At 48.5% G+C, this 27,902-nt stretch overlaps 11 protein-coding genes across 11 annotated transcripts; 7 read left to right on the top strand and 4 right to left on the bottom strand.

The window, feature by feature from the left end:
• Positions 1-3,064: 3,064 nt before the first annotated feature.
• N7511_006166 (PIG-L family deacetylase) lies at positions 3,065-3,982 on the top strand (the record flags this gene model as incomplete). Its single annotated transcript, XM_057128543.1, has 1 exon — positions 3,065-3,982. One exon carries the CDS (start codon positions 3,065-3,067, stop codon positions 3,980-3,982), a length of 918 nt encoding a protein of 305 aa, XP_056983099.1.
• A 1,918-nt stretch (positions 3,983-5,900) lies between these two features.
• On the bottom strand, positions 5,901-7,757 carry N7511_006167 (uncharacterized protein; the record flags this gene model as incomplete). Its single annotated transcript, XM_057128544.1, has 1 exon — positions 5,901-7,757. One exon carries the CDS (start codon positions 7,755-7,757, stop codon positions 5,901-5,903), a length of 1,857 nt encoding a protein of 618 aa, XP_056983100.1.
• Positions 7,758-8,603: 846 nt separating this feature from the next.
• On the top strand, positions 8,604-9,072 carry N7511_006168 (U4/U6-U5 snRNP complex subunit LSM3; the record flags this gene model as incomplete). Its single annotated transcript, XM_057128545.1, has 4 exons — positions 8,604-8,726; positions 8,790-8,882; positions 8,947-8,983; positions 9,038-9,072. 4 exons carry the CDS (start codon positions 8,604-8,606, stop codon positions 9,070-9,072), a joined length of 288 nt encoding a protein of 95 aa, XP_056983101.1.
• A 580-nt stretch (positions 9,073-9,652) lies between these two features.
• On the top strand, positions 9,653-11,648 carry N7511_006169 (putative GTP binding protein (GTPBP1); the record flags this gene model as incomplete). Its single annotated transcript, XM_057128546.1, has 3 exons — positions 9,653-9,697; positions 9,757-11,272; positions 11,323-11,648. The coding sequence occupies 3 exons, from the start codon at positions 9,653-9,655 to the stop codon at positions 11,646-11,648; spliced, it is 1,887 nt and encodes a 628-aa protein (XP_056983102.1).
• An 869-nt stretch (positions 11,649-12,517) lies between these two features.
• On the top strand, positions 12,518-13,619 carry N7511_006170 (uncharacterized protein; the record flags this gene model as incomplete). The annotated part of the gene is made up of 3 exons (XM_057128547.1): positions 12,518-12,680; positions 12,829-13,401; positions 13,471-13,619. 3 exons carry the CDS (start codon positions 12,518-12,520, stop codon positions 13,617-13,619), a joined length of 885 nt encoding a protein of 294 aa, XP_056983103.1.
• Positions 13,620-13,846: 227 nt separating this feature from the next.
• Positions 13,847-15,349, bottom strand: N7511_006171 (MFS transporter; the record flags this gene model as incomplete). Its single annotated transcript, XM_057128548.1, has 1 exon — positions 13,847-15,349. The coding sequence occupies one exon, from the start codon at positions 15,347-15,349 to the stop codon at positions 13,847-13,849; it is 1,503 nt and encodes a 500-aa protein (XP_056983104.1).
• Positions 15,350-16,289: 940 nt separating this feature from the next.
• N7511_006172 (uncharacterized protein) lies at positions 16,290-17,742 on the bottom strand (the record flags this gene model as incomplete). Its single annotated transcript, XM_057128549.1, has 2 exons — positions 16,290-16,349; positions 16,414-17,742. The coding sequence occupies 2 exons, from the start codon at positions 17,740-17,742 to the stop codon at positions 16,290-16,292; spliced, it is 1,389 nt and encodes a 462-aa protein (XP_056983105.1).
• Positions 17,743-19,832: 2,090 nt separating this feature from the next.
• On the top strand, positions 19,833-20,444 carry N7511_006173 (uncharacterized protein; the record flags this gene model as incomplete). Its single annotated transcript, XM_057128550.1, has 1 exon — positions 19,833-20,444. One exon carries the CDS (start codon positions 19,833-19,835, stop codon positions 20,442-20,444), a length of 612 nt encoding a protein of 203 aa, XP_056983106.1.
• Positions 20,445-21,506: 1,062 nt separating this feature from the next.
• Positions 21,507-22,411, top strand: N7511_006174 (uncharacterized protein; the record flags this gene model as incomplete). The annotated part of the gene is made up of 2 exons (XM_057128551.1): positions 21,507-21,525; positions 21,786-22,411. 2 exons carry the CDS (start codon positions 21,507-21,509, stop codon positions 22,409-22,411), a joined length of 645 nt encoding a protein of 214 aa, XP_056983107.1.
• Positions 22,412-22,773: 362 nt separating this feature from the next.
• N7511_006175 (uncharacterized protein) lies at positions 22,774-26,259 on the bottom strand (the record flags this gene model as incomplete). Its single annotated transcript, XM_057128552.1, has 1 exon — positions 22,774-26,259. The coding sequence occupies one exon, from the start codon at positions 26,257-26,259 to the stop codon at positions 22,774-22,776; it is 3,486 nt and encodes a 1,161-aa protein (XP_056983108.1).
• Positions 26,260-26,608: 349 nt separating this feature from the next.
• N7511_006176 (uncharacterized protein) lies at positions 26,609-27,833 on the top strand (the record flags this gene model as incomplete). The annotated part of the gene is made up of 2 exons (XM_057128553.1): positions 26,609-26,763; positions 26,831-27,833. The coding sequence occupies 2 exons, from the start codon at positions 26,609-26,611 to the stop codon at positions 27,831-27,833; spliced, it is 1,158 nt and encodes a 385-aa protein (XP_056983109.1).
• Positions 27,834-27,902: the final 69 nt, after the last annotated feature.

Genomic DNA, 27,902 nt, shown 5'->3' on the forward strand with positions numbered 1-27,902 from the left:
GTCTGTTCGGGCCTTGTCCGCGGGGTAGCTACGTGTTGGCTCTTTGACTACATTACAGTACCCTCTCAGCGGTTGCGGCCGCCGTTTGAAGAGATCGGGAAGATGTCCATCTCCATCCTACCCCGGGCTTACAGTACAGTCGATCGCCTTAGACACACGGCTTGCTTCTCCGATCAGGTGTTTTTGCCAATGGTCCATACACACTACCTGAATTGGCACAAACACACCGTCTAAGAATAGACCCTAACAAACAATTATTAAGACACTCAAAGACATCACCATCACGTGGCATGATGGCGTGGACGAGATGTCCAGACCGGCGAAAATGACAAACATTACCAATACGTGAATGTGACCGAGGATCATCGATGCCACCTTTCCGCTTTGGGTCAATCAAACGCAGGACCCTTTCCGGTCATTTCTTTTTTTTCATTTCTTTTTTTATTGCATTGGGCACACCGCCTTGCCATACTTAGGACCGGCAATATGGTGAGAATAGGGGTACCCCGCACTGCAGGCCTGTGTAGTTTGCGGGGCATAGAAGAGGCATTGGCAATGGCATTCCTGTACAGAACAGAACAATGCAAATAATATCCAGTACAGTATCAGATCAGATTGGAAGAGGAATATCAAACGGTCTAGCCCATCCGCTGTCAAGACATGCCCCGTGCCCCTCCTAACGAATCATCACCGCTCCTTCCCAAACTCATTACCTAACAACAACCAGCTCTGCAACAGCTTCACCTATAACATCTCGCATGGCATCAGGTACACACCTGCACCTGCGACACGTTTCGTGCAGGGGACAGCTTGAGCACTCCCGTGCCCGGCCCGTGGTCTGCCCGTGGTTCTGGTATGATTCTCTCGGATCCTCTGTGGACGTGGAAGGTGTTTCCACCCGGAGCTGACTCCTTGCGGTGAGGGCCCTGGACTTCTTCAATCACGCCATGGCTGGAGCAGGACCTACTGGCAGACATGCGGTGATGCCATCCTGCGTTTTGGCTTTCCGGTGTCTGTGCTTAGATGTGTGATGTGCTTTGATGCGGACTTTAGTCGATCATGACTGGCACCTGTCGATCCGATGGAAATTATCCGCGGATAGACTTTGACTTGACTCTATCTTCGTTCTATAACGTGAAAGTGACTAGGAGACGATGTAGGGTATTGCCTCGATCGGAGTACTCGGTTGTAGGGCTATACAGGAGCTTAGCTTCCTTGGAATACACTATCCTCTTCTCCACGGAGCTACTAGAACAGGCCGTCGAAGCTAAGCTTAGATTAATATCAGAAGCCACGATCGAGAATCACTGGCTCTCAGGGCTCGGATGGACTGGCCAATCCGTCACGCCGCTCTCAGGCGAACTTCCTGTTTCGGGGCGATCTCGGCTTACCCCTCCGATCCGTTTCAGCTGATCCTTTTCATGTTTACACTGTACAGGGGCTCTGACTCATTGTGGAAATACGGGGGGTCTTCCCCGTAAATTGGGCTTTGGGAAGAAAAAAAAAACGCCATTCGGTCATGGTACATATCGGCCTTGCACGCTGACCAAGCCTTTCGACTCGACGCCCAAGGTACTTTATGTGTGGTGCTCACCTTGCCATCCCCTTGAGACATCCAACTCCTATATTATTCGCATTACTCAATTGCGCCATTTAAAAAAAATCTCTACTACACTAACCCAAAACTAAAACCAAACTAGACACAAGTCAACACGGAAAACAAACGGGAAACTAAAAGTGCTCCGCTAAGCAGAAATTTTCTGTCGGCACCCACCTCGGAACTCTATACTCGGCCCGTCGCAACGTGATCTGAACATCACCACTCACGGCCCGTTCGACACAGTCTGGTCCTTGGTTCTGTGTTCTCGTGGCCCCATTCTCCTCTTTAAGGTGTTAGAGTGGAATTTCTAGTGCAATTCTGGTCGCATTGCGGGTGGATGCGTGGAGTATTGTGGCCGTGTGATAGGGCCGGAGCCGTGGTTAAGCGCGTAGGAGGCGCTGTCGGAGTCCGCCGTGAGGTCCCTTGGGGCAATTGCTCCTGACTGCTAACTTTGCTGGCTTGGCGGTGTTGTTTAGGGCTATTCTACCCGGTTTGGGAGCCGGTCGGCATGGCGGTGTATTGGGGAGGTTTGGGGTTGATTGATCTGCGGTGTCATTTTTTTGCAGGATTTTCATGTAGATCGAGATTCGGGATTCTATCGGAATTCCCAAGGCATACGGTACATTTGTGCTGGTCCTGGTCGGGCAGTACAAGATATGGTAGTCAGGCAGATGGGTTATTGGATCTGGCATCTTTCAGCCTTACAATACACATCATCTGCATTAAGTTCAAGCCTTCAGACTTTGTGTGCAGTCTTATCTGATCTTGGCCAGTGGAGACCAATGGCTGTTCCTGTACAGTATTGTAGGAAAAGACAACCTGACTTGTCAATCAGACTGGAAATCCACAGTACCTGACGCAATTGCGATGCTTTCGAAAGATCTGATTTCGGAGCTCAACTAACCGCAAGCGGAGATTTTCCAGAAGCATCAATTTTGCCACTCGCTCACTCCATACTAACCTTGACTGACAGGATACTTTGGAATAGACAAAAACGACAATTGGAGTGATCCAAGTGATCCAACGTCTCGCTGATGGATTGTCGATTGCTCACCCCCGAACACGTGACCCCACTCCGGGGGATCGTCAAGAATCACTTGAGCTTCCCCTTTTCCGGACAGCTTAAGCCACCGTGTTCTTTTTCTATTGGCGTGTTTTCGAACTACGACATTAATACCATGGGCGTAGGATTCTTGACTTCCTCTCAGTAATTGACCTGTCTCCGAAGCTCCCGAACAAACAACCAAATAACCAAGTGGGATGCTGTGCGCATTCCCCACCATGTTCAGAGCTTGAGCTTCACCCACGATAAACGATAAACTCCAATAACAATTCCTACCACAATTTGGGCCGGGCCAATCTCAGTGTTCCGATTCCAGGGTCTCGAAGCCAACGACCATCTCAAAAACCACTACAATCCCCGCATCGAACAACACAATCCAGCTAAACACCCAACCGCCCAATATGTCCACCCAATTCAACTGGACTGCCCTGGCCGTAGCCATAGGCGCAGTCTTCCTCTTCTGGACCCTGTCTTCGACAACGCCAAACTCACCCTTCACGCGCTCCTTCCCCCGCCTCTCCAACAAAAGAATCTGCCTCATAATCGCCCACCCAGACGACGAGGCAATGTTCTTCGCCCCAACAGTCCTAGCCCTAACAAAGCCAGAGCTAGGCAATCACCTCAAAATCCTCTGTCTAAGCACCGGCGACGCAGACGGACTAGGCGAGACCCGGAAAAAGGAACTGCAAAAGTCCGCACTGGAACTCGGACTGCGGGATCCATCCGACGTATTCATTGTCGATGATCTCAGCCGTTTCCCAGATGGCATGGACAAGGAGTGGGATGAGGGCGATGTAGGCGCCTTACTCGCCTCTGCTTTTGCGCCGGACATGGCGAAGGCCAGGAAGGGAGCTGCGGAGGACAAGGCGCCTACGGCTACGATTGATGTGATCATTACTTTCGACCAGCATGGCATAAGCAACCATCCCAACCATCGCTCTCTCTACCATGGAGCGGTGAATTTCTTACGTACGCTCATGAAGGATAAAGCGGGGTTCACGTGTCCGGTGACATTGTACACGCTTACTACGACGAGTATCTTCCGCAAATATGTGGGGGTTCTCGATGCGCCGTTGTCTATGTTGTTTGGGGTGTGGAGTAATCTGCGGGCTAGTGTGTCCGGCTCAAAGGCGAAGGATGCGGCCAAGTCTGGGGCTGGACCTGCGCGGTTGCTGTTTGTTAGTTCCATCAGTGATTGGATTGTTGCGCAGTCTGCCATGGTCAAGTGTCATCAGAGTCAGATGGTCTGGTTTCGCTGGGGATGGATTACTATTGGACGGTATATGACTGTTAATGATCTGAAGCGGGAGAGGGTTTAGGGGAGGATGGACTGGGTTCGATTTTGGACTCTTTTCCATGTTTGTAGCATTAGTTCGGTGACTTTGGTTGGCATTGCCTTGCATTTTATGTCTGTATAGTTTGTATATGATAATTCATGAGCCAAAGTAGCTTTTGTACAATCATTCCGCATTTATTCTTTGCTAGATATATATCTCAGCGACGACAGTGATGACACTTATCTCTTTTATGAAAATGTGACATTTCAAAATTGGATATATCAGTTCACCAGACTATAGTGTATACATTAGTATTCAATATTCTCGAGAGCATTTAGGCGGAGAAAAGAAGAAAAAAACAAAAGAAAGAAATGGAGAGTGTAGCTATGAAGTCCTGGGCAGACATGCGGTCCCCTGATTCAGTGATCTTCTAACACCTTGCCTCGACGAGGTCAGATCAATCCAGCTGTTCGATACAGCCAATGATAATTTACAACTGATTATCTCTGGCCTGATGCAAGAGCGTGCAAGGATCCTTATACGGGTCACGCCCCTTGAAGTGCTCTACCCGAAAGGATGCTGGATGCAACAGCGACGAGAAGTCAGAGGCCAGATTTGTATTTCTTACAAATGATTGCTCAGCATAAGGGCTTCAGCATAAGGGCGACAGTACTGCTGATGTGGAAATTGAAGATAGTGACCTATTTTCGTTGTCAGAGCAACTCTTGAGCATAGGAACCGCCACCGTAATTACCACCAAGTCCCCAAGAGCTCGAACAGTGGTCTTAATCAGATTATCAACTTCCTCCTGCACGCTAACATCGCCCAAGATTATAACCGGGGATCTTCCTAATCGAAGTTAGAGATATGTATGTAGCCCAAAGAGATTTCAACCTCTGGACTCGATGTCGGATTTGAGACTCAGAGTGTTTCGATATAATATCATTGACCTGAATTCTGTGTAAGCGAATGGCTACTTGTATGAACTTCGAGATATTCTCACGGCAACGTCAAACCCATCATCCGCTGGGCGCAGCTATCTCAAAACTATGCCACAGTATCCCTTGAAGATCTTTGGGGCTTCATCGGGAATCGACGTATCTCAGCAACCCATCTGCTAGTGGAGTTCTTTTCCAATCACTGTTCTTGACAGGAATTATGACGAAGTCCTAGGTCGACTCGTTCATATGTTCACGAAGGCGGCCATAATGTCTCCCATTCATTCACAACAATGTTCGCACGAAAAGCAATCTTCGAGCGACTCGGCGAAGACGCAATTATCCGCCCACGAATATGTGGACATGGTCCTCCGTTAGCTGGATTCCTTACCCTTGCTGTATTCTATATTCTTGCTATCAATGCTACTCTCACTATATTTCTACCTCATATAAGTTACGGGTTGACGTAGAACCAGCCGAAGATCTCTAGGGAGATTGAAAGCCGTATATTTCCAACTGGACTGTCTCGTCAGACGAAACAAACTAATACCCCACGAAGGTGTTACAATGACGATGTCTAAAGGGAAATAATGGTAACGAAGGATGTAAAAATAGAGGTCTTCTTAGCGGAATAATGGAGTTATTTAAGTCTAGTCAACTTTTGAGTTTTATTTATAGTTTCTTCAAATATGGCTTTTGATACTCGGAAATGTCTTGATCCCATCTTGCACTGCACATCGCCATTTTGGCCATTAGTAAATTAGTTCAGACACATAGTTTAATACTTTGAACAAGAAGACTAAAGATATCAGAGATAGCAAATTAGATTAAAGGATTCAGAAATATTTCCAAGACTTGGTATCTTCGCTGTAGTCTATGATATCAGGGATTCGTTCAGAAGGGGGAATGGAATACAAAAGACAGTGGAGTGGTACTTCGGGGAATGATTGATTGACTGTGCAAAGTTCAGATCCTCCATAATTTGTACATACATAATGACAAACACTAACATAAGAAAACCACTATTGAAGCCAATGATTGCCATCACACCAGAATACAGTCCTTGGAAGATCATCATTATCAAGCCCATTCTGTTTAAGACGAGCATAAAACCCACCCGTAGGGTTTTCCTTCTCAGCCTTGAAACTGACTCGACGACCCAAACTTGAAAGCTTAATCTTCAACTCGGCACTCAGCGGCACCTGAAAGGAAAAGAGACGATCAATCGGCGACACGGAGGGATCCAGTTGAGGCCACTGCTCCAGCAGATTATCCCACACCATTTTGTCATCGAAAACCTTTTCTTCTGTTGGAGTAAATGGTTCCGCGTGATATGGTGGACAGCGTGCAAGGATGAGGCCATGTGTGTCTTTATATCGACCCTTCATGTGTGACTGGTCTCCGAAGTAGAAGACGCTTTTTTGGCCATGATGGCACTTTGCGTTTGCTGGGAGAAAGTCTTGCCATTCTTCCTGGAATCTAGGACGCTCTACTCTATCCCAGACATTGTATGAGAGGTCGTTCCAATCTTCTTTGATGAATATTGTGTTTGCCATGCGTTTAAGCTGGTCTTCTTGCTGGTAGACTTCGAGTCTGAGAACGTCATAGACGTGGATTGCTTCGGCGAGGAGAGGACACTGGAGCAATGATGGGCTGGGCTGAGTATAAGGATCTTCTTTCTCTGCTTTTTGCTCCATGTCGTGGAATATCGGCTGAAGGCATCGCATGACCAAGTCTCTAGCTTCTTTTCGCTTTGTGCGGGTCTTGCTGTAGATCTCGTAGGCCTGGCGTATCTCCAACTGGCATTTCTCAAAGGTTCCAAGGAAGGCACTTGTTTGATTTAAAATGCGATATGTCCTCACAGTTGGTGGAACGTTGTAGGGCTCTGTTGTCATGGTTTCGAACACCTGGTACACCATCTCTTTGGGTACCTTTCCAAGCCGTTCCACCTCTGCCTGTTTTCCCTTGTGCGTCTTGGAAAGAATGAAGGTTCTTTCTAGCAACTCGAACCACACGTCATCGGAAATCGGGATATTGTACGATGACGATAAAAACTCAATAGTCCGTATGGCAGCGTGGATGTCACAATTCGTTCCAAAGACATGAGCCACTGCAAAAAGAAGGCGCTGTGTTGGGTACAATCCAGACCAAGTATCGTATGAAGTAACTGGTGGTACCTTCGAATTATCCTTCTCAATCATGATGGCCGCCACATCCACATTCCACACAGTCTGAAGAACGTTACAGAAAGCATCTCTATCCCCAACTCGGGCTGCAGAAAGGATGACATTGATGTAGGTCTGCTCATCACCGCTGAGACCTAACTGAATCATATCACTGAATATGTTCATGACAACCTTTCTGACACTGTGTTCTGCCGTGCCATATCCACGCCACCCAATATTCGGTTGGTTCATGCGCCTCTTCTTGTAGCTGTGGGGGGTGACTGTCAAATTGAATCTCTCCTCCCCCAGAAAACAGTGGTCCCATACTGTTGCCCCCATGTAATGATTAAAGCACGCCGTATCTGGATGGACTCCGTTTTCGTACATCACGTCCCATATCTCATTGGCGAGGGGAGCATTTCCCATGGCTTCTGCGCACCTCAGCAGGTGTGTATATTCCACTAGGTGAGGTTGATGCTCGCTCAACAACCTATAATGTATGATCTGCTTCAAGTCTTTGACGAAGTCGTCAAAGATTCCTTCGACGGATTTCAGTCCATTCTTCAATGTCCCCCACCAGTGTAATTGATGGTATAGATCTCGATATGGCTTCACGAAGTGGTCGGGAGAGAGTAATTGGAATGCTGCAAGGAACGTGGTCGGTGGCATTGACCCAACCAGCCCCACCGACCGTGGGTCCGTCATGGCCTTCATGATTTGGTTCGGCTGTCCGCTGTCGATGATTTGGTGGAAGTTCGCAGTGTATTCTGCCTCTTCCCTTGCAGAACTCCATACTGGTAGAGCTGTTTGGGGCGCTTCTTCTGGGCGGGGTACGGCGAGCTCGCTGCTCCAAACCTGAGATGTTGTAGTCAATTGGCGGATCGACTTGTGAATGCCCTCTCGGTTTCGCTTTGGAGGAACAATCGATGGTCTGGGTCTTGAGAATTTTGCGACACAAGATATTCGTCTGGTAGAATCAATTGAGTTGTGCGCACGACGCTGTCTTGGGTTGATCCACCGGTCTCCAGCTCTCGGCTGAGACAAGATGCCCCAGTGAGAAGAGCACCTCTCACCAGAGACGAAAATTCTCCGCATCTATGAAACAAACCCAGTCCGGGGTCTCAGTTGACTCTGAGGTCTGAAGATGTCAACAAAAAGAGAAATTAGCTGTGGCCAGATGAGGGGGAAGGCGCTACGACCCCGGATCTTTGGGGGGGGAACACGCTACTCCCTGCAGGTTGTGCTTCAGACTAAGCAGACCCCCTGTCCATTGCTGAGAGAGCATGTTTGTGTCCCTATCTAGTACCTTTTTGCATTATCTGGAGCGTATATCTACAGCCTCAACGAAGTATACCACGGTTCCCCTTTCATAGCCAAACTGACAGCTCAGTGGATCCGAGTGGAGATTCCCGAAAACCCGGGGTAGTGGCTGACTAAGGTGACTCAGCATCAGGGCTTGGCACTAATCACGCTAAACCAGATCAGGCATCAGCCAAAGCTCGTCGATTCTGCGTGTGTGGACCTGGATCTTACCCCAATTCCATACCCCTCCAATTCGTCATGGCCGACACCGAAGATGCTGGCGCATCTGTTTCAGAGCCCTTGGATCTTGTTCGTCTTTCCCTCGATGAGGTCGTTTTTGTGAAGCTGCGCGGTGACCGTGAACTCAAGGGCCGCCTCCACGTAAGCTCCCTCCCCCAATCGATCTCCTAAGCACGATGCTAATCATGATATGTGTGTGTCTAGGCTTACGATAGCCACTGCAACCTGGTCCTCGGTGACGTGGAAGAGACAATCTACCTGGTAGAAGAGGATGATAACGAAGAAGAGACTGTGCGGGTAGGGACATGCGATTCCGGGCACTTGTACGGAGACGGCGGGCTAACTGGGGACACCCACACAGACAATTAAGAAGCAGGAAGAGATGCTATTTGTGCGAGGTGAGTTGGAATACTGGACTGGGGAATATGAATCGCTTGCTGATCCCTGTATAGGAGACTCGGTTGTCTTAATCTCCCCCCAGGCATAAGCGACTCTTGAATTGATAGAACTGGCGTCCGGCGACTGGGCATGCTAGGAGGAAGGACTTGAGATACCACAAAAGGCATAGATAACGATACCATGAAAATTGGTTTATGATCAACGACTCCCATGTAGAATGACGTTAGAGAGGTGAGGGCCATGTCATGAGCTTCAAGCCTCGGGCCTCGAGCCACAATATTGAGCCTTGTACAGCCCGCACTGCGAAGCCCAAAGTTTCAGTCAAGGTATTCCATATGATTCACTGGACTTCCTAGACCCATCAGAGCTATAGCCCCCCGTGACTCAACTAAGTTAGTGCGGCTCTTGGGATGACTCAATCAGTGACTCGACTTCCAAAGGTTATCGATAAAGCTCTCCCAATGCCCCAAGTCTGGACTCTTTGTTTTGAACATCCTCAACATTCCTCTACGCATACATCTTCTGTCAGCAGAGGATAATAATGATCACTCGAATACATTTCCTGTCTCAATATTAAGTGATATTCAATCTACCAACCAATAACGTCACCACCCCCGAGCGGAACATCGTCAATACATTTACCCTTATCAACACTCCACCTGCCTACGATGGCGCCCAAATTGAATCACGAGGAGCGCAGAAGGGGCGAACTTGTATGTATCAATTCCATCTAGCGTATTCACACACATCTGATTCGGCTACCCCCCCCCAGGCGCTCAGCGAATTCGCCGAGTATGCCGAAAAGCAACAGGCTCACCGCTCTGTCGTGCCACCTAGCGATAGCGGATATTCCACAGCGAGCGTGTCGCGCGATCTTGAAGATCACGCGGAACTTGATATCCTTGACCAGCTCGAGCTGTCCGATGCCCCTCGCACAGCGAAATTGAAGGAGCTTCTCCTAGGAACGGGAGATGCCATTGAAGACAGCTTGCAAGTGCTAGCTGGCACATTACAATCCCGAATCGACGAAGGCCACGGAGAGACCATCTTCGACCTCGGCCTGGAGGATGGAGGTGAAACCATGGGCTTCGATCTAGCTCAATGGGAGACGGCGCTGCAGCATTTGGGCGAGGCCGCCGCGACTATCCCCGCCCACTGCCGAGTATTACTTACTCACAACGTCGGCGGCCCGGAGGAGTCGCCCGTCAACACTTCTCGAATACAAGGTTCTTGGGGCAAGGTATTGGTCCGCCATCATCCCGATACTATTGAGGAGATGGCGGAGCTTCGGGTGGCTGTGGTGGGGAATGTGGATGCGGGGAAGAGTACCATGTTAGGTGTTTTGGTGAAGGGTGGCCTGGATGATGGGCGTGGTCGCGCGCGTGTCAATCTCTTCCGGCACAAGCATGAAATCGAGAGCGGCAGGACCAGCTCTGTGGGCATGGAGATCATGGGCTTCGATAGCCATGGAGAGATTGTCAGTAACTCCCAGGGCCGAAAATTGTCCTGGGAGGATATCGGCAAGCGGTCTGCTAAAGTTATCTCATTCTCTGACTTGGCAGGCCACGAGAGATACCTTCGTACCACAGTCTTCGGCATGCTGAGCAGCAGCCCCAACTACTGTCTGCTTATGGTGGCTGCCAATAATGGTCTGATCGGAATGAGCAAAGAGCATCTCGGTATTGCATTAGCCTTGAATGTGCCTGTCATGGTCATTGTCACCAAAATCGACATTTGTCCGCCTCATATCTTGCAGGAGACTTTGTCCCAGCTGGAAAAGATTCTCAAGTCTCCCGGTGCCCACAAGATCCCCATCTTTGTCAAGAGCATGGAGGACAGCATCAACACTGCCACCCAGTTTGTCACCCAGCGCATTTGTCCCATTTTCCAGGTTTCCAATGTCACCGGAGAGAACCTTGACCTGGTTCGCACGTTCCTGAATATCCTGCCTCACCGGGGTCAATACGACTCCGAAGGGGCATTTGAGTTTGTCATCAACGACATCTTCTCTGTGCCTTATGCAGGCACAGTTGTCTCGGGTGTTGTCAAGTCTGGTGTCATCCACGTCGGTGATACTGTCATCGTGGGACCTGACTCTCTTGGTCAGTTCACCACTACCACTATCAAGTCGATCGAGCGTAAGCGTATCCAAGTGAATGCTTGCTTTGCTGGTCAGTCAGGGTCTTTCGCCCTAAAGCGTGTCCGCCGAAAGGAAGTACGCAAGGGAATGGTGGTGCTCAAGAAGCTGGAGACACCTCCCAAGGTTTACCGTGAATTCGTCGCAGAGGGTAAGTCCCATGGATCACTATGGGAGATAAATGTACTGACAAGCTTTTAGTTTTGATTCTCTCCCATGCTACCACCATCAAGCCTAAGTACCAGGCCATGCTGCACGTGGGAGCAGTTAGCCAGACCTGTTCGGTCATCGACATTGACCGCCCTTTCATCCGGACAGGCGACCGCGCCCGAGTTGCCTTCCGCTTCATCCAACGTCCAGAATTCCTAGTACCTGGAGACCGTGTCCTCTTCCGTGAGGGTAAGACCAAGGGCCTAGGAATCGTTAAGAGCATTGGATATGACCCAGCACATCCATTGAATCCCGATAATGCTAAGAAGGGCGGAGCTACAACTCCTACCCCCCAGACCACCAAGATACCCTCATGATTTCACATTTGCTTGGGGAGTTTTTGATTTTTTACTCGATTTGCTCTATCATTATTGGCTGTCAGATTTGATTATTTTATTCCGTGTCTTGCATTAGACGGGATTTCGTGCGTTTTATTGTTCATTATCTCATAGTCTTCGGCACAAGATGTATCTGCGTGTCTCTGGCAAGCTGGGCCATATTTTACGGCGTATTTCAATAGGACAAGGTGTATCTTGTGCATTTTATTAGAAACTGTTAGTTACCCAATCGAACCAGTGCAATGCGTAACACTACCATTCCAAGATTACTCTCTCGCGTGCTGTCTATAGACGCCCTTCAATTTATATACGCCACCAAATACGCCAAATATGACGAGACAATGTCTATTTAAGTGTCCATAGCCGGGATGAAACAAATACAACCCTCACCAGTGGATTACACTATATCTATCAGACAGACACCCAATCAGAAGGCCCAATGCTCTATAGATGATAGGCAGTGTATGACGTCATTCAATGACATAGGCCCAGACGATCACTTCCAGCGACCTCATTTCGCCAGTCCAACCTCACAAATTGCGGTGGAATCAGTGCCTAAGCAGGGGTTCCATGTGTAAGCCACCACCCGCTGACGTACCCTCACTGGAGTCTCGTGTTCTTAAAGCTTGACCCGCCCAAGAGTTCGACTTTAAAATCCTTCAATTCAACCTTTCATACTCTCATCAATTGCCCTTTAAACCTTGCTACCTGAATCTTTCTATTCCCTATATCAACGTCATATTCATATCGTCCTCTTATCACACGACTTTATTTTATCCCGTCTACACTCCATATCACATCGCATCTTACCATCTAACCATCAATATCTGACTTCAATAAACACAACTATGGAGACCGTCAATAAATACGTCAGCGCTGCTTCGACCGCCATCTGGGGTGAGAACAGTCCCTCAACCGACCCCCACAACCTCCAGCACGGCGAAGAGCCCATTTCTGGTGTCCAAGGCAGTGGACGTATCACAGACCCCTATGATGGTGGTAACCGAGAGGGTAAGTAATAGACAGAAGTTTCATGCCATTCCAACCCCAGTTTCCCTCGATCTCAGAAGCGGAAATTGTATCCGCATCCCCTCACTGTGAAATCTATATGACGCCACACTACAACCGAAACAAAGTTTATTGAACTAACAAAACCCAGAGCAACCCGGCGCAATCAATCTCGACGGCAACACAGCCACTCAAGAGCCAAAGTCAGACGGCGCCATGCAAAAAACCTTCGAAGAAGCAGCCGTATCATCAGCTCCCTCCCACCCCAAGTCCACCCTCGACAACAATAACACAACCGGTGTCATCGACCCATCTGCCACCATTGGCAAGCCCATCACTAGCGGAGCCAACACAAATTCAAGCACCGACACAGGCACCATCGATCCTACAGCCAGTATCACCAAACCACTCACTGAACCCAACACATCCACCGCACCAGTCAGCGCCGAAGCCACGCAACCCCTGCCCGGCCAGGAAGCAGGCAGTTCGTCGGGACCCACCGAGACCGCTGCTTCGACCAAGGAACAGCGTAGCACCACCGAGACTGAAAATGCTGCCTTCTCGGAGTCCGCAACTGAGGGGGGCTCCCACACCGCCGCTAGCGAGGAAGCTCTCAAGGGACCCCAAGGCCCGGCTCCTAAGTCTGCTGAGGACTTCCAGAAAGAGGGTAACAGAAAGGGGTCTGTGGTGAAGGAGCTGGATAATACCAAGGATCATGAGAAGAGTATGTCCCATCTCCCCTTCACGCATTGTCTAGCATATTGGTCAATTGCTAACGCGAAACCTTTAATAGGAACCTCTTATGAGTCCAAGGACAGTAACAAGGAAAGCAGCAAGTCTGATCATTCTTCCCAGGATAGTGGAAAGGGTAACGGGAAGCATGGTGCTATCTCGAAGATGAAGGAGGGGATCAAGAAGCATCTTCACCATTCGAGCAAATAAGTGTACCGCTGTTGTTTTGATACCATTGAAAAGCAGTTGTGCGTCTTTGATGAAGGGGGATATATATGTTCACCCCGTTCGAAATAATCGTTTCTTTATCTTTTGAGTGTTTGAGAATTTAGCTGGGTTTTTTAGTTAATTGTTAATATCACTTACAAGTTATTTTTTTCATCCTGTTCCTTATTACAATTCAATACACTGTTCTTCTATATCTAGATTTAGCCACTTCAACCACTTGTCTCATATCTACTCGCATTTCTCAATTGCGGTCCATAAATCCAAAAACACCAGGGAATTGGAGCCATGACCAAAGTCAACAAGGCCAAAATAGACGTTGCCCAGCCCGCACCCAGCCTTTCAAACATTTGAAGCGTGAACATTGGAAAAGCAAAACCCAACAGATATCTACTAAACATCATAGCACCTGAAGCCGAGGCACCGTAGAGAGGTCCATAAGAATCCAACATGAACATATTGGCACTTGCATAGATCAAAAGACAGGCAAGCGTAGCCATCCCCTGGAAAATAATGGGCACAATCCAATGAACACGATTCTCAGCTGTCCAACCGGCCACAAGCAACGACGCAGGAAGCAAGAAACTACCTACCATAGCCGAAGGGAGGCGGTTTTCCGGTGGCATCTTTTCACCCGATGAATGGGTTTGTTTCCACGATAGAAGGCGTTTCTGGTAGAACATGATATCCATAATTACAAATGGGATACAGGCAATCAGACTACCGAGTGAGACACCGAGGTAGGAAAGGGCTTCTCCTGTTTTATCGAAATTGTAATATGTTGTCGAGACCCAAGGGACTGAAATCACAAATGCGTAAATGAGGCCGTAGATGAGCCCATTGTACAAGCTGACGAATGTTACGATTGGCTCGGTGCAAAGCATGTGGATTGGGCGTTGAATGAGCGTGACGAAGAAGTGTCGAAGGGATTTGAGCACGCTGAATCGCTGAGACGATGCGTCCAGAAGTCCTAGTTTGATTGCCCGGCGTTGTAAAACCACAGCCTTGTAAGTTTCCTTTGTGAATAAGACTTGGATGTAGAGAAAACTGGTTATGATGATTGGAACCCAATGTGTCCATCTCCAGCCTCGTTCTTGGACAAGGAAGGTTCCAACGAGAGGCCCTATGGTTGCACCGACGGTCGGAATGGAATAGTATATGCCAAGGACGACGCCGCGATGAATGTCGGGTGTATAGTCTAAAATGGTCGCGGAAGCATTGTTGATGTTTGGAGAGCCAAAAACACCGGCGAAAAAGCGGCAAATGATCAGACTGCCAATGCCGTCCGAGAAACCGGCTCCAATTAAGAAGAGAATGAAGATAGGGGTGTTGACGACGTAGACAGCTCTTCGGCCGTATTTTTCGGACAATGGAGCTCCTATGATAGGGCCCAATGAAAGTCCAAGATTGTAGAGTGAAAGAGGCAGTACAGCGGCCTCATAGTTGCAATTCCATACATTCATTATCTCATTCTGAGCTGGAGCGTATATTCCTCCTGCAAAGGCTACCACGAAGGCCAGGGAGGTCACAGTAAATGTGCCTAAGAGACGCATGCACAACGAGAAGTTTCGAGGATTTTCAGGATCATCTGGTCCACTCCAGTCGCGGACAAGGTCAACATGCCGAACTTCTTGATTTGTCGGCGAGAACTGTGCTCCTTTCTCGAGTTGAGACTTCATGGCCTCAATAGCGAAGGGTTGGCTATTAGGCTCCATGGAAAGAAGAGGGGGGAGAGGAGAGGGGTCATGTCTTTTACTATGAATTTTTGATTCATACTCAATGTCCTGCACATCCATGCCCGAGGCTTCGGTGAGATATCAAAACCGCCGAGCCTGAACCCGTGGGGGCTTCAGAAGTCCGCTCGGCACTGCGGTGGTGGATTATGGCGCCTCCAAGGCCCCGGACTTCCCCGAACTTAGAACTGGGAGTTGTGGGGATCAAATTGTAATTTACAAAGGAAGGGATTCGCTCTACTCATCAACTTGATCAGTACAGTGTTATCGAGAGGATGTTGTGGGACAAAATACGGTTTCCACTCTTTCAGCTCCTCGAAAGTGTCCAGAAACTCATATGAAACGTTGCCTGTCGATTCCGACATTGCAGTGATGATACTCGTGGGAATTATATGCCAAGTTAAAGGCAGTCGGCGAATTCTCAACGGCCCCGAATCATTTGGTTCCCGTCTCGGTGACGATAGCTCGGGCATGGAGCCAGATCTCCGAGCGTCGCAGGTAACATCCTGACACACGCTGAACAAGTGTTGCAATTCGATGTTATAATTCTCATATTTTCCGACGTCAGACGCGCGCAAAGTTCAGAGCGGCCATTGCGGATTTAGTTGCGAGGGGAGCGGAAGTGATCATTCTTGGCTGTACAGAATTTGGAATGCTCGGGACCCGATCATTGATATCCGTATTGTTTATGCCCCAGGCTGCTATTGATCTTGCACTGGCAACCAAGTAGATGGAACTTTATATATGAGCAAGGTATCATCATGCATAAGAGTGATTCAATTTTTCTGAAAACAGATTGTACATGTTATGTTCTGGGGCATCCAGCAAGATGTACAAAAGAATCATGAAAATATGACCAGAAGACGTGTGTTCATAATTCACTGGCGACCATTTCAAGCCACACTATAGTAGATGGCAGTATTTAATATTGTTTCCCACAGGAAAAGGCGCTTCCAACCGTTCCAGCTTTATAATTGTTAAGCTAGTAAATCAAGGTTAGCGAAGGGCCCAACACCCAAACCATGAGGGTATCTTGAGCAACTTACAATATCTTGAATACTGGCGTAAGTACCGCCACCCAGAATTACCAGACCTATGACCAGGACAGCTCCGTTGAGAGCTCCTAATGCCAGGTTACGAGGTGAAGTCCAGCTTCCCTTCCGGATCAAGATGAACCACATCAAAGCGGGGATGTAGAACGTAAAACCAGAGATAAACAGGGCGGAGATCAGAGAGAGAAGATCCTCGAAGAAGGGAATGACCTCAGCAATCACAAAAGCAATCACAGTGATGGCTGTAATAATTCCCAGCCAAGTGGACCACCCAGCAACGCTGTTAATGAAGCGGATAGTAGAATTCTTGAAGATTCTACCATGAATTAACCGCCCAGCAACAACGGTGTTGATAGAGCCGCTGATGAAGATAACAGGCAGTGCCACTCCAAAAGCAATCCGACTAACGGTCTCGTTGATAGAAAGCATAGCAGGTCCTTTAACATCTGCACCGACAAAAGAGTAAATCAGTGCACTGCTCACGGTATAAATCAAAATCTCAGTGATGCCCAAAGCCCAGATCGATTTGACATAGTCCTTGGGTGTGTGCATCTCGTCCATAAACGAGAATTGGCAGATTGCAAAGCTGTAGGCAAAGATAATGTTCGAAACGGCGATAAATGCGTCGGTGAACGTCGTGCCCTCTGGTGGCCACGCGGACCAAGCCGCGCCTGATAGAGTGGCAGTAGTGACTTCGTTTCGCTCGATACCGGCAGCGATGATGGTGATTCCAATGGCTATAATGATAGAGCCAAAGTCGATATAACCCAATATCGCCATCTCGGTGAAGCTAGGCGGCACAGCTAATACTAGTAGGATGACCGCACATACCACTCCGAATATGACACCGCAAATCGTACTCTGGGTGATTACCTGCAGGGCAATGGTGCCAGTCAAGCAGTGCGATGCCGTAAGAAACGTGAGTTGGAGACCAAGCATCACGGTCACTATTTCATACCCAATTCGGCCGCCCATCAGACGGCCAGCATCAGCGTAGTTGGTGATCTCCGGGTATGCAAGTTTGACCTGACCAATCACGTAACTGGTATAAATGGCAACGAGACCAATTCCAATAGTGCAAATGATGCCGGCAACCATGCCTAGTGTGGCGAAGGATGAGGGGATAGATAGTGTACCCAGTGCAATGGCTTCCACAATCAGGACCACGGTCAATCGCTTCCACCCCAGCCGTGAGAACTTTTTCATTCCTTCATCGTAGAGGTTCCGTTCTCTGTCGCTCATCTCGCCCATTATATCACCACCAGCATCGATTGGTTTGTCGACGGTCTTGTCATTTGGGATCTCCGAGGATTGGGTGCCCATGATGTGAATGCCACACTGTGGGCAGAGTATCCCAATTCCTTGTGGTTGGGGTAATGAAGTAAAGTCGAGGATGTGTAACGAATTGTGGGCGGTTTTCTCGTTGGGCGCGAGAGAAACTCGCTATATACCCACTTGGTGACAGACGAATCCCACGAAAATGGCCGGGGAAAGCAGAATTTTGTCACAGAAAGTTTTCCAGGACAATCGGGGAAAATGTGGGTTCGTGAACAGACTCAACATACGGGGCAACGATATGACCTCATGTCAACCATTAACCAGCCCAGGTACAGTTAAAGTGGACTTTTCGATATCCACCGTGTGCCCACTAAAGGCACACACACAATCCGTCACAGCATACTTTATTTCTGTCCGATTAATCCCCATAGATGCCCGTGGCGTGGGGTCCCAGGTGAAAAATTAGGTACGATGCGTTGATATGTTGTTCAGTATTAAAAAGCCCCTGGCTCTTTCCATACAATGAAGTTAAGCATAAGTGATCCATATCGGACGATCTCCGCTCGGAGCTTGTTTCGCCGAGCCTCTCGCGGTTACAATCGGAGTTGGAGCTGAGCCTTTTTCCAGTACCAAGTCAACTGAAAATTACCAGAATTGTACGAATTATACTGAATGCTCCCGGCTTCTGTTCGACACACTATACACTATACTGTAGCTTCAAGAAACTAAGGTGGTGAAACCCCCCCAGTTGGAGCTTGGGGTAGAAAGTTAATCCCATCGTGATCCATAAGCTCACGTAATAAGAATCTATGATGCCCACTCCCCACGGAGAAGGGCTCCCCAAGGGCACTCCTGCGGTCTACAGTTGGTTAATATACCCCTACAAAGAATCATGACATAAAGTTGGGGTTGCGGGATGATCGTCACTCCGAAAAGAGCGAACAGACTAATCACAGCCAAATACTCCAATATCACTTATGAATTCGTAAATAAAACACTTTTCGGCCCTCGGCTTTGTTCATCCCGGCACGATAACTTATACATACAGTATAGTTTTCAAGCAACGGGAAATCTGATCCGATGACGGTGGCACCGAGGGACTCCGGTCTGGCCCTTGCTTTTCCCCAAAGCCATTGAACTGGTTCGATGCATACATGGTATGGCTTGACATACAGTGCTCCAATGAAACATTTCGAAACTGCAATTTTTTTCCAATAAGGGCTCTTGGGTCTTTCAAATCTTGATAGTCGGCTGGCCGCACTTCTGAAGCTTCTGCAATTGGGACAAACAGCTAGTTTCGCCAAAAGTCAATACTTCGAGTAGCTTCCGAGTCGTCGATCACAATAACATCAAGCACGTAAATTCTTCCATGGATATTGTATGGGGGACAATGACGTCGCATGGGGGATAGAGTGGCCATGGGCCCCTGTTTGGCATCACACCGCGTGAAGGCGAATACCCAACTAGAGCATTACTGGAAGCAGGCGAGTGATCCGAAGAGACAGTTTCTCCCGCGAATCCACAAGCCGCAAAGCTTGCTTTGCTGTAGTGGAATAGAGAAGGGTGTAGGGACTGGCATCGTTTTCAATTTCGAGGATAAGAATGGATGAGAGGGCAAGAGTTTTGAGGATGGAAAAAGCACGAATGCACCATATAGCAGCCTTTGAATCTCTCTCACCTGAAGTTAAATTGATTGCTATGCCTCTAGATAAATGGAATCGATAATGCTACACTTGCTGTAGTCTACACAGCGGGCTAAATTCCGCTGCTGTGGGGGTCAGATATGGCAAATATGGCTCTGATTCGTCCTGTTGCCTAGTCGCCTTAAGACCTAGCGAGTTTAACAATCCAATCGTACGTTGGAATAGAGTTGGAAATCAATTTGTCTGATTGGTTTAATTACTGTGACTATGTTGACGCAACGAGAGTCGGGAATATAATGTCGAGGCGAATATCCCTGGCTTAGTTCATATCAGTTTGAGAATATAGCAAGTACAAGTAGTGCCAACTGGTCAATTTGGCGATCCAGCCAATCCAACCACAGATGCTCCTTCTATGCTCACTTTTTATTCTAAATGGAGTCCTAAAGCCCAAAAATATATTCTTCCTCTTATGGCCCATTTCCCATCTTTGCGATGTCGCAAATAACGCCCGGCGATCACATCGTGGTCGTGCGCCGCAATTATGTCACTAATATCGAGACTCCAAGAGTTATTGGGTACGATGTCAGCTTTCTTGATTTGAGATTCAAGTTTGGCTTTCAACCAGACCTGGCTTTTATCGAATCCTGCATCACAACGAAGACCAAGATGGTCTCCATCACCTGCCCCCACGACCCGACTGGTACCCTTATTTCCAGAGAGGCTTTGGATGAGCTCGTTGCAATCACCAATAGGAATAACTGCCTTCTGCTTGTCGATGAAACATATCGAGATGTGTCGTATTGCAGACAGCTTCCCGTTGCAGCATCCCTAGGGGACCACATCCTGAGTGTTAGCTCTCTGTCCAAATCTTCTGGTGTGCCAGGTATCCAACTGGGGTGGGCCGTAACTCAGAACAAGAAGCTTCAAGAGATATTCCTTGATGCCAGAGCGCAGATCAGTATCAGCGGAAGCGTCATCGATGAATGGATAGCTTCTCACCTTTTGGGGAACAAGGAGAACACGCTATATTTGACGATCAAAGAGATTGAAACTAGAGTTGATATAGTCAGATCCTGGATTGAAAAGAAAGATAGGCTGGAATAGGTTCAGCCTGCTGGGGGAGTGGTGTATTTCCCTCGAACGAAGAACGAGCTCGATGGTGACACAACTGCTCTACGAAAGGTTAGAAAAAGAGCAAACTTACGTCGGATCTGGTCACTGCTTTAAATTGCCTGGTACACATTTCGGCCTTGGGTTTGGGTGGCCAACCAGAGAGGAGCTTCATGGTGGCATGGAGGCTATTTCCAAGGCTTTAAAGGACAGCGATTGAGCAATGACTATGAACAATCTTACTGTGCTCTTTGGCCAAGAATAGCTCTTGGACATACTCTAGGAGTTATTGATTCTATTCCCTCTCTCTTCCGGCTCCATCCTTCTTCAGACTTCATGCTACGGGATATCATCTCAGGACCACTAGAACGAAAGTTTATTAACAGTTAGTCCATGTAACAGCAAAGCCACCATCTCGGGAGGAAATCAACTCCTGCAGTAAAAGCTTTAATGAAATTAACTTTCAGGGCTCTCCAGCCAGGAAAAAATAGACCCAAGGCCAAAGTACAGGTTCTGGTGTAGTACGCCAGTCTCTGCAGTCATCAACTTCAGTGCAACCTAAAGCAGCGGGGGGTAATTAATCATGCCGTTCATCTCAGAAAGCAGATTGCTGGTGTGTTTTCGGAGCCTCTTCCAGCCCCAAATATGTCTCGGGTCTATTTCATGGTGCTGAAACACGCCGTTAGCAAAAGAATGGTGCTCGCTGTCGAGGTCAAAGTAGAGAGTATGTGGTTTATAGCAGAATGGGTTGTTCGTGTTCTTGACTCAAATGCAAACAGACCGTCTTTTGGTCTGTTTGAGTTGCAACTCAATTTCTTCTGGCCATGGTTCAAGTTCTGGCAAGTTAGTGAAGTTTCTCTAGATGATGATGGTTGTGATTGCACTCAACCTGGAAATCCAAAATTCTCTCACCAAAGAAAGTTTCTTGAGCAGTAGGACATACGTTTTGCTTTGAAACTTTGTATGCCATTGTACCTTTGCAACAGGTGAATCATCTGAGAGGGCTCGTTCATCTGCCGTACTTCTTTGATAGGGCATCAAGGTATTTTTCTCAGCATGACGGATGGCGGTGGAGGTTGGTAGTACATTATGTGAGAGAAGCTGGCATTTCTGCATTCAAAGGTCCAGTGCAAGGAGCGTATGGAGTTTCTCTTTCTTCAGGTTGAATGAACTGGGGCAGGGATAGATTCAGCCGACAAAAGGTGAAGGATATGGTGGCCTAACTTGCCAAAAGTAAGGTATAAATATCTCCAGCAGTGACTGCTCAATTTTAACCAGTCAAGTATCTCTTGATATCAAGCACTCCAAACAATACTTCCAAGCTTCTCGCCTTAGGGCAACGCAACTCCAAACCCAAACCATCACATGACAACAACGACAACAACAACCTCACCTCAATCAAGTCCCAAATGTTTCTCCAAACTCTCTTCCGTGCACTCCTCGTCATCATGTCTGCTGCAAGCTGTTGTGCAATGATGATCAGCCCACGCACAGCCATCCGTGAGGATGAGCTTGACCGCTACGATGCATTCATGGAAAATATCCAGGATGATCACTACGTGAGCATGTTTCTCGTCAACGGACGAGTGAAGGTCGACCTCTTCGTGTGGCCAAGCGACACCCTTGCCTTCTCCGACGACTTCACTCCCAGTCCCACTGCAAACGAATACTTTGAGCAGCAAGATCGGATGGCCGAAGAAATGTTTGGCCCAGAACCAAGCTCAAACGACACGGTACAGAACTCGACTTTGGAAACTAGAGATGCTGATCGTTGTACGGGTTCTAACACTTTCTCAATCAGGGACGCATCGATTCTTGATGATGAGCGTCGTCGTCGTCCTTCGAGGTGTGGCCAATTCTGTGGAGGTGTTGCTCATTGCCGTGGAAATAATGGTTGTCCTCGCTGTCACTCTGTTCGAATGGGGTGTCGGTATCAGAAACAGTGTGTTGTTGGTCATTGATCTACTGCTGTGGTAGCTTGGTGGCTTGGAACGGTGGATGTTTATTTTTCCTACGAAAGTTCTGGCGACAAAAAGCCTTTCTGATGGGTTGCATCCAACATGCAATCGATATTTTTATCACCGATGTCTAAGATACGCTATCTTCAACTGGGGGTTGTTGCATTCAACATGCAACGTTTGGCATTGATTCAGTACTCCAAATCCACAAGAATTGCCACTTCATTTTACAGCCGTATAAATCGATCGTAGATTCAAGAAATGATTCAGCGAAGTACCCTCCAGACTTCACCGTATTCCAATATTTCCACGCCAGAGCCGAGTATCCGCACATGGAAACAAAGTAGAAAAAGACCTCAAACGAATCACTCGAACAGCATTTTCAACTCCTCAATCCTGTCCTTCTTTTTATCTTCGTCCCCGTCATCACCACCAACCCTCAACCCAAGAGATCCAGCAATATTCATCTTACGCTCCTGAACGCGGAGCATGCGACCTTCAATGGAGTCCTTGACCACAAAGCGTGTGACCACGACATCACGAGTCTGACCCATTCGGTGGACACGGTCGATAGCTTGGGCTTCGATTGCGAAACTCCACCAAGGATCCATGACGAAGACGTTGCTTGCTGCTGTAAGATTGAGGCCGACACCGCCAGCACGAAGAGAGATGAGGAGGACTGAAGCTGGTGGGGTTGCAGGTGCTGTCTTCGAACGAATATGTCCTACAGGAGTGTCATCTTCTGGGTCGATGATATCGTCGTCTGTGTAGCTTTCTTCTTTTGTAAATTCGGCTAGGACGGCAGCACGGGCCTTCTGTGGCATTGTGCCATCCAGTCGGAGATACTGAATTCCGACTTTGGTAAGTTGCGGACCGATGAGGTCTAGGAAGGAGGTAAATTGGGAAAAGACGACGGATTTTGTGTTGGGGGAAATGCGGCAGAGATGGTTGATGAGAGCGTGGATCTTGGCGGAGGTATGTGCGGATGGAGATAGAGGATAGATGCGGCGGAGAGAAATGCGAGGTGCGGGCTGGGAGTTGGTTGGTGATGTGCTGCTCGCGATATCGTCATCAAGAGGAGTTGAGTGTGAGGATGGATGCCTGACGACCTCGAAGATGTTCTTTGCGTCGACCGGGGCACGGCAGTTGAAGCATCTTGCCTCAACATTCTTGTTCATTTGATGTTGCATGAAGTCTTCAAGGCACTTTTTGCAAGCACTATGCCAACATGCAGTTACCGCAGGATCAATCATAGGCTCTTCGCAGCAAATTGGACACTCTCCGCTGGACTCGGTTTGGATTTGACGGAGAGCGTGTGTTGTAAACTTGACCGTTGCGCCGGGGCGCTCTTGAGAATCGGCATTCTCATTTTCAGCATTGAACTGGTTGATCAGTTCTTGAAGATCCATGTCGTCCTTGAACTCATTTGTGGCATCTGCAGCCACCGCCCTGTCCTCCTCGTCTGCAACGATTGATTTGTTGCGTGTCAGCACAGGATGGCAGCAGGTCTGGCGAAGTCGAAGGATCTGCGCAAAAATAGTACTATAGGATTTCAAAAGTGTTCCAGCTTCGACATTATCGTTGTACGTTCGTTTGGCACGAGTGAATATACAGTCATAAATCTCTCGTTCTTGTTTTGGAAGCTCTACTTCCTCGATGGTAATAGTCTTCCGCGGTAAGGGAACCAAAGGCTCGCCTTCTGGAGTCTTCATTGACTTTGTTCGTCGAAGCACAAGGGGCTCCAAAACACTTTGAACTACGTTCAGTGCACGAACGTACTCTTTAGATTCAAATGGTACGGTGATGAAAGTCTTCCAGAAAGAGAAATTACTCCACGGTTCAACTTTGAGGAAACGCACCAGGCTGAACAGGTCTTCGAGCCGATTGACAATTGGCGTGCCAGTCAGAGCCCATCGATGAGCTGCCTGCAGCTCGCAGCATGCTTGCGCTGATTTGGATCGACGGTTCTTGATGACATGGGCTTCGTCGAGGATGACTCGGAAGAAGTTGACAGAGAATAGACCACCATTTGCACTGGCCCCCAGTGCAGACTGGAGAGCGAGAGCGCGGAATTCTGACAGCACGACACCATAGCTAGTGACAATCACTTGAGGCGCCGTTGCATATTTGGACTCGCAGCAGATGTCTCTCAAGTTGTTAGACTTGTCTGCACCATAGTATACGAGAACCCTCAAGGTTCCGGCTTTTAGTGCCTCACTTTCCCATTGAGAGATCAACGAAGTTGGGGCAACGACTAGTGTGGTATATGGCGCAGGAATTACTCCAGTAGAGCTTGGCATTCTTGCTAAATCATTCACCGAGGCAAGACCGTTCGCTACTTGCGGATCTGGTTCAACTTTATGGGAATGGACCAAACTGAGCATTTCGATGGTTTTACCAAGTCCCATCTCGTCCGCGAGAATTCCACCTTGACAGCGTTGCTCTTGTGCAGGAAAGTCGACACTGAGATCACCCGAATATGGATTGACGTAGAAATGATCAATCCTTGGAACTTGAGGCACATCCTTGTCATCCACATCCTTCGTGGGCCATGTATACTCCTCCCATAAGGGATGCATCGACTTTTCTCGGGCTTGATTTGAGTCTTTTTCCTTGGAGAGCATCCAATGGAGAGCCTGTCGTTGATATTTTCTTAAATCAAGTGAGAAGCTGGGTGCAGGATCGGCCCCAGGCATGTTGAAATCAAATGACTGAGCTTTGCGGTAGAGGGCATCTAGTTGGTCGTCCTCCAATTCTTCGGTTGAGTCTTCATCGGAGGAGTCGTTGGGATCTTTCGCTGATTTTGACTTGTCTTTCTTGGTGCTGTCGTATTGGTCTGCAATCTCGGCAGCACGTAAGATACCATCTCGTTTATGTTTCTCAGTAGTCGGATTTGTCGAGGTGGGATGAAGGTTGATCTCATGGAACAATTTTACAAGAGCCACTTGGCGCAGTCGTAAATTCTTTTCTTCTGTGCTCTCCTTTTCTTCGAACAAACCGGTTGACCTATTGTCGTTCTTGTGTAATGCCGCAAATGCTCCGCGTTGAAATGCCTCACGGCGCATGAAGACTCTCAATTGCAGGTAAATGGTATCGTTGACGCGGACCCTGTCAGGAACAAACACGCAGACGCCTTCGAATTGACAGATCTTCTGGTCAATCAGGGTGGACACCCACTCAGCTGTCTCATGTGGAAGACGTCCGATTTCTTGACCTGCCATGTTCGTGAAGCGAGTGAGAACGTCACTCTTGTTGTTCATGAAAGACTTCCCCCCACGACCACGTTTTAATGTTGGCTGAGATCGAGCTCGCTCGATATTCACGGTTTCACCATGCTTAAGACATGCCAATCCACTCCGAGTTGCCCATCCACCCACCCCAAATGCTCCAACGTATCGGGAAAGTGGCTGCTGCTGAACGAGGGATTCACTTTCCATGAGACCACCCTTCGACTGTTGCTTAATGGACTCCCGTAATCTTCCAACCCCAAGTTCCGCTTTTATTTGATGTCCATTCTGTTGAGCTTGGCTGGCAGGGCTGACGTTGACCCTCCCAGGCTTCTTCCATGATCCATCAAAGTATATGTTCACAGCTCGTTCGATGTTGCACGAGGCGGCTTTTCGTATTATTGTGATAGACTCGGATGGGAGTGTTTCTCCAATTATGCTGGTAAAAAGCTCCACATCAAACCCGCTGTTCTCTTTGTCCTCCGCAGGCAATTGCTCGGAGCTTGCTTCGGTTTCACGAAACGACGCGTTGGTGTCTCGGGTTTGTATTGGTAAGGGCGAGAGCTGGCTGTCGGAAAAGAAACGTTGCCTCTTTAATGGCGGCTGTTCCCCATCATCGCTCATATTGGAACATGGGATTCATACAGTGCAAGAAGATGAAGTCTCGAGTCGGAAGACGCGCCGGAGAAACGCGAAGTCAGGTGGATCGACGTCAGCACCAAATTGCTGACAGCTCACAACTTTTATACTACAGAAATCACAGACAAATCACATTCAAGGCAATTAAATAAATCATATTCATCTTGCCACCAGTCAAGTCATATAAATAGTCAAGTCAAACAGAGGATTTAACTTATTCCTGTCAAAGCATTGAAGCTTCGCTGACAAAGACGATCTGCGAGCCAATACTTTTTGCCCGATTACATCTTCTTTTCCCCAGGTCGCAGGTCGCAATTCCACCTTCACCGTTGACATGTCTTTTCTTGCTCGGCCATGCCGAAGAGCGAACAGGTTCAGCCTGCAAAGCTTCCAATTAAGGCGAAGCTTCAGTCGAACACAAACTGTCGCCGCACCCATCACCGCCGAAGAAGTCCAAGGCGCTCACAAATATTGCGTCGCTCTGCTCTCGTATGCTGCACCAGTTCCTCCATACCTCAACCAAGTCCAAATTACTCACAGAGACCTCCACAATCAGAAAATATGACCGACCCTCCTACACTTTGAGCACCTTTATCCCGCGCCATGCGCAATCCTTCTACATCGCGCTGCGCGCATTGAACGTTTCCCTCTCCATGATCCCAGACACGACCTCCTCCCCAACAATCGGCCTAATGCGCCTCCAATTCTGGCGTGACGCCGTCACGAAAATCCTAGCGGGCACACCACCCAAAGAACCCGTTGCCATCTTGCTCGCCTCCGCCATCTCCGATCTACACGAGCGCACGCAGGGCCGCGCGCGGATCAGCAAGGGCTGGCTTACTCGCATAATCAACTCGCGAGAACAGACATTAACAAATGATCCGTATACGAATATTGCCGCACTGGAGTCCTACGCCGAGAATACCTACTCGACACTGATGTATTTGACGTTGTCTGCCCTACCCATGGCGTCTGTAACGGCTGACCATGTTGCGTCGCATATTGGAAAGGCTGTGGGTATTGCTGCTGTACTGCGCGGATTGCCTTTTGTTGCGTTCCCCACGCCGCCTGCGCAGTCACCTTCCGGTGCTGCGGCTAATACCCTAACGGGAGGTGGTGCCAAGCAGGGTGCTGTCATGTTGCCTTTGGATGTAATGGCGCAAGCGGGTGTGAGGGAGGAAGATGTTCTTCGACGGGGCGCGGAGGCGGAGGGTCTTCGGGATGCAGTGTTTACTGTTGCGACGCGGGCGAGTGATCATCTGATCACTGTGCAGCAGATGCTGAGCAACCTCCGTGCTGGCGAAGACGTCGGTCACGACTTTGAGCACGAGGGTGAAGAGGGGCATGAGTATAGTGCCTCTGATGCTCGGAGTGGGGAGTCGCCTCTTGATGAGATCAACCGGGCCTTTGGTGTCTTCATGCCGGCTGTGGGCACGAGATTGTGGCTGGATCGCCTTGAAAAGCAAGACTTTGATGTCTTTAGCCCCGAGCTGCTTCGGTCTGATTGGAGACTTCCCTGGAAGGCTTATAATGCATTCCGACGGAAGTCCTTTGATTAAGGCTTGCGAGCTGTGTACAACATGTATATGCTTCAATTCTAGACCTGTCCACTCTTGTACATTAAGGAA

This window comes from Penicillium nucicola (genome assembly GCF_028828085.1).
Source record: "Penicillium nucicola strain IBT 29836 chromosome Unknown utg000006l, whole genome shotgun sequence".
NCBI classification, from domain to species: domain Eukaryota; kingdom Fungi; phylum Ascomycota; class Eurotiomycetes; order Eurotiales; family Aspergillaceae; genus Penicillium; species Penicillium nucicola.